The 10545-nt window shown below is 53.0% G+C and overlaps 4 protein-coding genes and 2 pseudogenes across 4 annotated transcripts, besides 10 other annotated features; all 6 read right to left on the bottom strand.

The window, feature by feature from the left end:
* Window positions 1-2787: a sequence feature (heterozygous, Esmeraldo-like haplotype).
* On the bottom strand, window positions 652-1398 carry Tc00.1047053507981.61 (uncharacterized protein; the record flags this gene model as incomplete). Its single annotated transcript, XM_801343.1, has 1 exon — window positions 652-1398. The coding sequence occupies one exon, from the start codon at window positions 1396-1398 to the stop codon at window positions 652-654; it is 747 nt and encodes a 248-aa protein (XP_806436.1).
* On the bottom strand, window positions 1745-2518 carry Tc00.1047053507981.51 (annotated as a pseudogene).
* Window positions 2788-3285: a sequence feature (areas not merged during assembly with more than two copies in the genome that could not be assigned to a particular haplotype).
* Window positions 3286-3299: a sequence feature (haploid, non-Esmeraldo-like haplotype).
* Window positions 3300-4023: a sequence feature (haploid, Esmeraldo-like haplotype).
* Window positions 3606-3635: a sequence feature (AT_rich).
* Window positions 3667-3703: a sequence feature (T-rich).
* Window positions 3736-3766: a microsatellite.
* Window positions 4024-10545: a sequence feature (areas not merged during assembly with more than two copies in the genome that could not be assigned to a particular haplotype).
* Window positions 4542-4712: a sequence feature (T-rich).
* On the bottom strand, window positions 4589-4894 carry Tc00.1047053507981.40 (uncharacterized protein; the record flags this gene model as incomplete). The annotated part of the gene is made up of 1 exon (XM_801342.1): window positions 4589-4894. The coding sequence occupies one exon, from the start codon at window positions 4892-4894 to the stop codon at window positions 4589-4591; it is 306 nt and encodes a 101-aa protein (XP_806435.1).
* On the bottom strand, window positions 4985-5971 carry Tc00.1047053507981.30 (uncharacterized protein; the record flags this gene model as incomplete). The annotated part of the gene is made up of 1 exon (XM_801341.1): window positions 4985-5971. The coding sequence occupies one exon, from the start codon at window positions 5969-5971 to the stop codon at window positions 4985-4987; it is 987 nt and encodes a 328-aa protein (XP_806434.1).
* Window positions 6793-7551, bottom strand: Tc00.1047053507981.20 (uncharacterized protein; the record flags this gene model as incomplete). The annotated part of the gene is made up of 1 exon (XM_801340.1): window positions 6793-7551. One exon carries the CDS (start codon window positions 7549-7551, stop codon window positions 6793-6795), a length of 759 nt encoding a protein of 252 aa, XP_806433.1.
* Window positions 8593-8613: a sequence feature (AT_rich).
* Window positions 9471-10545, bottom strand: Tc00.1047053507981.10 (annotated as a pseudogene; the record flags this gene model as incomplete).

The raw sequence follows: 10545 nt of genomic DNA, 5'->3' as shown, positions 1-10545 counted from the left end.
CTGTTTAGCAAATCCCTTTCTACAAATGGAAAATCCAGAAAAACAATTCCGATAAATCGTTATCCCAATACTACTGGTCCTAATACTGCAAGTAATCCTTAACACCTTGAAACGATAGTTGTGCAGGTCAATCCAAAGTATCTCTATCTGCTCGGTCAAAAAAGAAATAAAAACAGCAACAACAGCAAATAAACACAGTGGCACGCAGAGGCATCCGGCCAGAAACAATCCCCACCAAAGAACAACCACCGACACAAAGAAACGCAGACGCCACCACGCCAGTGACAACATCGCCCTTCCACCGCCCGCGCAGTCCCACACAACCACCATGCAGAGTGGTAAGTTCCCGGCAAAAAGACACATAATCATTGGAACCGCTCTTGCAACCGAATGGTTTTACCACAGAGCAGTCCCAATGCTGTAAAAGACAAACAAGGGCCGAGACAGACCCACGTGGCAGCGTTACAACGGCAGCCATCGAGCGCGTCCAAGAACGTGGTGAAACGGAAAAGGTGTAGAGGATTCGCCGTTCGCCAGCAGTCAAAGCGTCGTTTTTCGTTCACGCAAGTCGGCATTGCACAGCAAGCAGCGGAACCATAGGAGCATACGGCATACACAGGAAAAAAAGATAAAGAAGTGCGATGGCGGCACTCAGACACGGAGGGGACAAGGGTCCACATCGATTGTACGGCCTGTTGACTCATAGACGTCCGGTTTGTAATCACGCCGCTGCCACGCGGTGCGTGTGGCGTGTGTCTGCAGGACTGAGGGATAGAGGGAAGAGAGAGAAAGAGACGCAGTGCGGCCCTCATCCATCTCGGTTGACTGTGACGACGGTAACGTCATCTCGTCGGACCGCCTGCAGCAAAGACCGTCGCCGTCAGCAGCGGTCAGTGCCTTCCTTCTCAAACTGGGGCGCCACTCCACCAACGCAGTCGCTCGCCCACTCCCCCACCAACACAGCAAGGGAGCAGCAGCAGGAGATGCGATACGTGCGACGAGCACGCAGCCGCAGAGCCCCACTGCTGCCGCCATGACCAAACAAGGCTGGCTGCAGGACTCAAAATGAAGGGTAAGCACCTCACCAAACGCATTAGCATCACGCGGAAAAACAGCAACCGACACACGAGGCGAAGCGCCGTGAAGCAGCCACCAAAACCAAAGCTCCTCCAACAAATTCATCGTGATACAAAAGAAAATATTATGCGAGCGCATAAAAAATTCACACAAACTAAAAAAAAACAATGACGGTGCAGAGGCAATAAATGGTGGTGGTGCGCAGCAGCCGTGGCATCGCACCCTTCCCTCATCAAACAGCACCGCACCACAACGCAACGTGACGACAGCGTGCAATGACGACAATTGAGTAGCACACACAAAGCGGCACAAACGTTTCATCCCGCGCTCGCTCAAATTTATGCTCTCAGTATGTGCTGCCAACGACACCGGGAAGGACACGGAAGGGGACTGCCATATCCATCCACCTTCTGCCCACAACAGATCTTCCTCATCCTCCTCGCCACGCTCTGGGTGCCGCGCAATGCCACCAAGCAAAGCCACGTGTATAGAAGCCCTCAATGCGCGAGGCGGAGCTGGCAGCCACCCACACTCACTCCCCCGCACACATCATCTCCCACAACTTCCCCACACACAAAAGGACAAAGAAATGGAAAATGGAATCCCGCCGCAAAACGCGCGCAGAAGCAACGGCATCCACGTCGCACCGCAAGAAAGAGTCATGCGCACAGCGCCCGAACCTCCGTCACCCACCAACCCGGCCAATAAGTAAGAATCTCCTGGGCTTTAACGCTCACTGCATGTGTCTCATTCCATCCGATTTTCTTCTTTCCGTCATCTTCGGAGAGAGTTCCCTTCACGAGTAAAAGGCCCCGCTCATTCTTACCTTGAATCTGCTGCTTTGTACGGCTGTAGTTTCCCAAAAACGTTTAGACACTGTCCTCAGTTACAAGTGTCGTTGGTCGCGTTATGCCGTTTCGGGTGCTGACGCCCTCAGAACCCTCCTTTAGAATATCTGTGCAAAGGATACTCGCACCTGCCGTCCAGATCTCCGTTGGACCAGCAACACAGCATAGATCAAGGTACTTTGACGCAATCCCAGTGAAGCTGACGTCGCTGCAGTCGCCTCTATCCTTGCAATGGGCCTCAGCAATAGCAAGTACATGACCCTGCACCTCAACGAGACTGAGACCAAGAAGCAAGTCATATCTACCGCCAGCGTTAGAAACATCCTCCCAGTTGCCAAGCTGTTCCTATTCAATCCCCATCAACGCAACAACTGTATTTCCTACATTACCCTCCACAGCGTGTGCAGCACCACTGCCGCAGCACATCATCACGACGAGGAGGACCAGCACCGCGGAAGTAAACACATGCCGGGACATGTTGGGCCTCTGCGGCTCACTCTCTCTTCCTTCCCTCCTCCTTCCGCTGGATCCGGTCACGCGGCGACGGTTGCGTGTGCGGGGTGCCTTCACAGCAGCAACACGTGAGAGCACATCAATATGTGTGTGGGCGGTGTGTGTGTGTGCTGTTGGTCCTTTCAGTGCCTTCAAATTTCACAGTAGCGTTTAGCGCCTGTTTGCTTTCTTTCCTAACGTGTCTGTTTACAACAATAGGAGAGTACAGCAGCAACAGCGGCAATACATTAGACAAGCCACTGAGGAGCAGAGCAGAGCACCCACGCAGAGAGCGAGTCATAAGACAATCCGGAAGGGACGGCACGGAGGATCATCGCCCACAGAAAAAGGCAGCAACACGGCAAGTCACGGCGGGTCGTCGGTGTGTGCGGGCCAGCCCTCCCGCGGTGCAACACGCCTCACACCCAACAGGGAATGACAGACAGACAGAAAAAAATAAATGGATGCCGTCAGGACGCACTCACGATCAACATGGCCCGTGAGTATGCGGCCACCCCACGCAGGAACACAGGAGGAGAGAATGAGAGGGGGAAAGCAAGAAGCAGCACAACACACATGAAGGAAACAAACGACAGGCAGGAAAAGCACCGCCAAGGGCAACACCCTGGCCGGCAACTCCACACCAGCCCTCACACACACACACTGCCGCCACCGCCTCCAGTTCAGTCCCACGGGCAACGGGATACGGCCACAGCCCCGCAGTCAACACACAACACACACCGAGCGAGCACCCACCCAAGGAGCCATACGCGAAAGCAGATCCTCATCCATCCACGTCGCGGCACCCAAAATTTCACTGCCGTCCCGCCCTCGATGGGATGCGGCGCCTCACTCCATGCAGTCACAACGTGGCACCCCTAGAATTGCAGGTAAAAGAAATCTCAGCGCACCCCCCATTCATTGATGGCCGCAGAAGCAAACAGCAACGCGCAACCTCGGCTACCGAATGCAAAAGGTGCGGCCGACAGCACTGCAATAGGTATGTCCTGTGTCTGTGTGCGGTTCTATGCGCCAACAGTCATGCGAAAAAAGTAAAAGCAGGAGCAGAGCATGTGAAGGGACGCACAAGAAAAACTGTACAGCAGAGGTGCATGGCAGAAATAAAGAGAAAAAGACTGCTCAATCTCATGATATTACACTGCAGCCCAAGCAGCGGCCATTCATTACAAAATTTATTAAAATAAATAAATAAAAATTCATCTTCACCTTTCCACACCTCATACTTTGGAAAGAATAAAAAAAAAGAAAAAAAAAAACTGAAAAAAGTCTTCCTATACTAAGGCCACACCCAAATAACAAAAAAGAAAAAAAAAAAAGAAAAGAAAAAACACACACACAAAAGCAACCAACTACCATGTTGCTCCAGAAATTGTCTGCATATATTGTCCAAAAAGAAAATTGAAAGGATATTTAAATGTCTTTCAACCGTCTGACCCTCCATGTGTCCGCACTTCGTTTATATTTCATGGGGTCATCTGCGTGTTGCTGCTCCTCTCAGTCCTCCCATCGGCGCGTGAGTGCGGCCCGCAGAGCACAGTCACTCGTGTGTGGGGACTGAGAGAAGCACGCAGAAATGACGGGAGTCGCGTCTCTCCATCGGGAGAGTGAGCGCAGCAAAAGAAAAAAAATCATCAGAGGGGAGAGAAATGCTGACGAGGCCGACACCGAAGGGACTGCCGGCGCGAGAAATAAACACGCAAAGCAAAAGGTCTTAAAAAAGCGGCGGCAGGGTGTGGCTGTGTGTGTGTGTGGCGCTGCGGGTGTCTGACCGCCCTGGCCGCAAAGAAAACAAAACAAGAGGGAAAGAAATGTGTGCTCCGCCCCACAGGCCCTCGTCGCACGCCCACACGTCACGGCTCCCTCAGCGCGCCGTTCGTCGCGGCCCCTCCTCATGCGTGCAGCAGGCGAGGCGCACAGGGCCGTCGTCATGAGCGTGTCGGTGGGTGTGCGAGTGGAGCAGTTGGGCGGGAAACACACGGCACCCCTCACAGGAAGAGTGCAGCAAGAAACAATTAAAAGAGGGAAGAGCAGAAAAGAAAAGAACGTCCATATTGATTGTCCCAAAAAGCAAAAAAGAAAAGAGATGGGGAGTAAAAGATCAGGAAGCAAAAAAAATTAAAGAAAATAAGGCATTAACAAATGAAAAAAACTCACAACGCCCCGAAGGAAGTAAACAGCAAGAAAAACACACAAAAAACAAGTAACAACAAAACAACAGCAGAGAAAAAAAAGAAAGTAAAAAAAAGTAAAAACACAAAAAACAAAACACAAGAAGCTGCAACGAATGGCTCCAGTGTGTATGCAGCAGCACACAGAAATGCGTCCACGCAAACAGTTGTGGGCGTGTCGTGCATATGAGTGCGTCTGGGACGCGTGCCAAGTAACGGATGTGGGGGGCAAGAAAATGGAGCACACAGCAGCGCAGCCAAAATAAATGAAGCAAAACACACAATCATTATTTTCTATTAGTTATTACTCTGTAAAACAAAAGAAACGCACAAATCCCCGTGGTTGAGTGCCGGCTTTAATAGCCCGCATTCACTTCTTCAGCCCAGTGTCCCGTACGTGAGTGCAGCCAGAACAAGCAGCAGCCGGGCATGCAGATGGGTGTCATGGAAGCAGGCGTCAGTTCCCACACTGTTCTCCAGCGCGTTCGTTGTGGGCGCAGAGGAAAGGGGAGCCGGCATGCTTGCCGCCGTAGAATTTCCTTCGCTGGAATCAGTGTCGGTGGTGTTGGCGGCGGCGTCCTCTTCGGTGCCTTCCGCTGCACCCCCGTCCTCGCCGGTCTGGGACAACTGAGTCGGTGGCGCAGCAGCATTCTCTTCCTGCAGCTCCACTGGGGGGTCATGGGAGGAATGGTCGCCGCTCTCTGTGAGCTCCGGGTCTGGTATGGATTCGGGTGCAGGAGAAGCAGCAGAGGCAGAATGTGAAGGGCCTTGAAGTTCACCAGAGGGAGCGTGATCCGACGCTTGCGAGGCCGCAGCGCCAGCAGCAGAGTCAGCACCAGCGCCGCCTGGAGTTGCAGGTGGAGGAGGAGGAGGGGCACCAGTCGCAACCTGAACGACAGCAGGAGAAGATTCAGAATCCGGTCTGGAAGATGTTTCACGAGAAATATTGTCCTCTGGAGGGCTCGGAGGTTCTGCTTCCAAAGGTTTGGCCGGAACACTTTCAACGGTGGCCGCCTTCGGCTCCACTTTACGCTTCCACCAACTCTCCAGAATGTCTGGAGTGGGCGATGTGACGTTGATTGTGAAGACGCCATCCTTCGCAACTCCTTTGATACGCTTCCGAACATCCTCGGACGCACAGTTTCCGTCGCCCATGCTGCAAATCATTTGTCCCGCACCAGGAGCTGCATCCGAGCAGTTGTACCACAATGACTTCCCGGGGAGCTGCCAACGCGCAACATTACCGTCACCCGCACACTCTGCATTCACCTGCGTTACCTGCGGCTCTTGCTCCACGGCAAACACGCACGAGCAGCAGCACAGCAGTGCCAGCACCAACACAACACAAAAAATACGGCGCATCATCTTCGAAACTATCGTTGTTGAATAACTTGGATTCGATCTGCATGAGAAAGGAAGTACAGAGAGACAGCAGCTACACCACGCACAGCCACCGCATGGTAATAAATGGCAGCAGCCAGAAGAAGCGCACACCAAAAAGGACAGATGGAATCATTACAACCGCAGAACTCACACACCGACCCGCAAACCAAAACTTAAAAGGGCGGAAAAAAAAAGAACACAGAAAAAAAAATGATAGGTGTCCAACAAAACTCCAGGGGAGGAATATAAAAAATCAATCGGACAGAAATTCTATTTCTTATGCTAAGCAGCACAAGGCAACCGTGTGTGTCTGTGTACATAATGCCTTCACCAAGAAAAGAAATCAAATAAAAAAGATCGTGCTGCTCCCTGAGCCCACACAACATCCCTCGCACTTCATTGCGGCATCCGGCCTGTTCCTCCAATCCTCCTTTCGTGCAGTCCGTGGGACGCACAGCAATGAGACCGGCACCGCGTGTGGGCAACAAACAACAAAACAAAGAGGCGCGTCAAACATGAGGGTGTACAGCAACCGACCATTAAATAAAAAATGGTGCTTATAATTCCAGGAAAAAAAATGGCAGTAAAAAAGTAATAAAAATTAACACGCAAAGAACGCGGCACATGTTCCCCGTGAGGGGTCGCAATTCCACACTCTTTGGCTCACAAGACCGCCACAACTCCACACAACCCCAGAAGAAGCAGCAACGCCCAATACACGCACACACGCACAGTGCCGTCAACAGTTAACTCACGCAGTGTCAATTTCGCGTCGTTGAGCAGGGCAAAGCAGTCGTTGGGACTCACACCGCTCTCGGAATACTGCGCGGTGAATTCTCGTAATTGCGGTTTTCGTGTCCAGAGGCATTGCGTTGAGTCAATCCGTCCGCATCACCCTCAGCAAAAAATAAACTGCCTGCAGTGCCATTTTCTAGAACGAGAGATTTGTGTCCAGTGGCGTTGCGCTCATTCACCTCGTCCGTGTTATCCGCAGCAACGTGTTCCCTGCCGCCATAAGTGACAGACATGATCCCGGATGCATTCAGAGCCACTAATATTCTCGGACCGTTGGCAAAGGAAGGCCTCTTCTTGGACGCATTCGGGACCATCATTTCGTTCGGATTGGTGGCAAACTCAAGCTTCGTCTCGGACGTGTTGGTCGCCGTGTTGGATGCGGGACTCTGATCGACGGTGTTCGGTCCGTCAGCCGCCGCAGACTGTCGCCAATCCTCGTTCTGATGTGACGGCTCAGCATCAACTTGCGGCGCAGTTGTCCCACCAGATTTTGTGTCATCCTTCCCTTCACGGGGTGGCGGCAACTGACAGATGACCGTCCGGTCAGCATCGCTGCTCCGTGCAGGCGGATGGATGGTTCCGTCGGGGGAAAATTGGCGCCACCACAATTCATAAGGGCCGGCGTATTTATGTGTCGTCACATTCATCGTGAAGGCAACGGTGGCCCCTTCCTCTTCCGTTGCACAGCTGGCAGCACAGTTGCTACATGTGTGCACCGCATTGGCCACATGGCACACAGCACCCAGCTCACCATTCCTGCCATGCATGCGCACACCAAAGCCACTAAATGTATAATTCTCACACTCAGCCTCAGCACTGGCAGGAGAACACTTCCTCCACGCCCACACGCACACGATAGCTCAGGCTGCCGTCACTCGGAGCACACGACACATCCACCGGCACAACCGCCGCATCCGCATCACCAGATACATGTCCAGGACTCCCAGCAGCCGTCACGCACACGGACCAACACGGCGCCGCACCGTCACCCGTAGTGGAGTCGCTGGAGCCAGTCAACTGATCCGTGAGGCAGAAGAAAAGAATGCAACAAGAGGGAGAGGGACGGAGCACCGCGGATACAGAGAGAGAGAGAGCAGACAACATGAGGAGATGGCAGCAGGCCCAGCCGCACAGTTCACACACCACGAGACGGCATCCACGTAAGAAAGGCACACAACGCCAGCAGCCACCCACCATGCAGGAGGAGAAGATATCCACCACCATCTCCTCCCAGCTCATTCCCACAGCCAACGGGAAATGGCAAAACCCCGCGGCCACCACACAACGCACACGGAGCGAGCACCCACCACACCAGCCACACGCGCCAGTGGACCCTCATCCATCCATGATGCGGCAACAAAATTTCCAGCCATCCCGCCCTCAATGGGACACGGAGCCCAACTCAACGCAGTCACACGCGGTGCACCACACCCGCGGAAAAAGAGACGCGGGCTGCGCACTCCCTCTCCCTCCTCCCTCCTCCTCATGGCCACGGAAGAGGACAACAGCCGCCACACGCAACTGCCAGCATGCACCACAAAAGAAGCATTCAAATCCACTGCAATGCGCATCTTGTGTTTGTGTGCCTACAGAAACACAAAGCAAAGAAGTAGGAAAAAGAATGAAGAGCAACAGATGTAAAATAACACACACAAAAAAAATGCACAGCGGAGGTGCGTGGCGGAAGCAACAAGAAGAAGACCACTCAAACTCATGACTGCACTGCAGCCCAAGCAGTGGCAATTCAAACAAGATTTATTTAAAACAAAAAACACGTTTCCCTTCGTCTTACACAAACCCCATCACACAAAATAATTATAAATAAAAAAGAAATCGTCCATTACTGTTCCACACAGAATTTAAAAAAGCTGCCGGCTGCCGTGTGGCCACACCAAACTGTCTGCATATATTTTGCCCAAAAAAGAAAATTAAATAGCTGCATGTCTTTCAACCGTCTGACCCTCTTTGTGTCCACACATCGTTTATATTTCATGGGGTCATCTGCGTGTTGCTGCTCCCCTCAGCCCTCCCATCGGCGCGTGAGTGCGGCCCGCAGAGCACAGTCACTCTTCTTGTGTGCATGGGGACTGAGAGAAGCACGCAGACATGACGGGAGTCGCGTCACTCCATCGGGAGAGTGAGCGCAGCAAAAGAAAAAAAACTCATCAGGGGGAAAAGAAATGCTCACGAGGCCGACACCGAAAGGGACTGCCGGCGCGTGAAATAAACACGCAAAGCAAAAGGTCTTAAGAACACGGCGGCAGGGTGTGGCTGTGTGTGTGTGGCGCTGCGGGTGTCTGCCAGCCCTGGCCGCAATAAAAGCAAAACAAGAGAGAAAGAAATGTGTGCTCCGCCCCACAGGCCCTCGTCGCACGCCCACACGTCACGGCTCCCTCAGCGCGCCGTTCGTCGCGGCCCCTCCTCATGCGTGCAGCAGGCGAGGCGCACAGGGCCGTCGTCATGAGCGTGTCGGTGGGTGTGCGAGTGGAGCAGTTGGGCGGGAAACACACGGCACCCCTCACAGGAAGAGTGCAGAAGAAACAATTAAAAGAGGGAAGAGTAGAAAAAGAACGTCCATATTGATTGTCCCAAAAAGCAAAAAAGAAGGGATGGGAGATTAGAAAAAAACACGCACAAAAAAGTAAAAAAAAAAACATGAAAATTTTCCTTTACGGAGAGTAATCCACTACCAGGGGTGTGTGCGTCGGTGGTGGGGAAGGGATGAGGTGTTCCACGCAGAGGCCACACACTCCTCAAGAAGCGGCAATCCCCCACAATCCAAGCAGAAGGAGCAGCGGCAGCAGTCCGCCTCCGCAAACAGTGCTGCCGCCATGTGCCCGCCGTCACGAGCGGTACCTTCACCCGTTGCTCCTGCCGCCAATGTTTTCAGATCTGTCAGCTTTGGAATAGAAATTTTGTTTGCGTTGAGGACGCGGATCTCATTGTCATCCAACGGGCGGTTGTACAGCAGGACATTCGTCGCGGTCACAGGCACGTCTTCTTTGCTCCCTGCGCTGCCTCCATCCCCTCCAATGTAGAAGTGGGAGATTCCTTTCGAGTCCGTGTTTTTCAATTCACATGACGCATCTCCCACACGCTGACCATCGACGTACACGGAGCCCTGTTTTCCGTTCCGTAGCACAATGGCCACTTGGTACTGTGTCTCTGTCGCCCAAGTGCTGCTGAGCCTCTTGGTCGTTCCGTCACTGCACAGCACCCACCACTTATTTTGGCTGTCGTACGACAACTCCACAAGTTTTTTTCCACCGTCCAGACGCACACCCATCAATGGAATGGGGTTATCTCCCCTCGGCAGATTGTGGATGGACACCGTCGCCACAAGAGTGAAGTTGTAGTTCGCAAAGTAGTACGGCACGGTCTGCCCCTGACTGCCAACAGGCCACTCCACCCACGCTCCCCGGAAAGTCACGCCCTTCTCCGTGCTGGTCACTTTTTTTTCCGTTCCTTCCTTTACTGTGGCATTCACCCCGAGGTACTCGTCCATCCATGTATTCCAAAAAAAGTTGCCGGACAAAAAGCCAACCAGCCCATCCGTGATCTTATCAGTGGTGCAGGCATTCTCAGTTAAGGCACTCACCGCAGCACGTGAAGTGAGGCACAGCTTGGAGACACGGTCGTCCACTTTCTTCCAGGTCGCCAGCACCTCCTTCACCCGCTTCAGCTGCTCAGTCAGACGCACAGAGACCATACCGGGGTGATTGTCCCCCACCGCGCTTCTCGTACAGTGCAATCAACCCCTC

The sequence above is a fragment of the Trypanosoma cruzi genome, genomic scaffold, assembly GCF_000209065.1.
Source record: "Trypanosoma cruzi strain CL Brener 1047053516591 genomic scaffold, whole genome shotgun sequence".
In the NCBI taxonomy this organism is placed as follows: domain Eukaryota; phylum Euglenozoa; class Kinetoplastea; order Trypanosomatida; family Trypanosomatidae; genus Trypanosoma; species Trypanosoma cruzi.
Note: the sequence above shows the minus strand (reverse complement) of the source record. Positions and strands in the feature narration are given on the sequence as shown.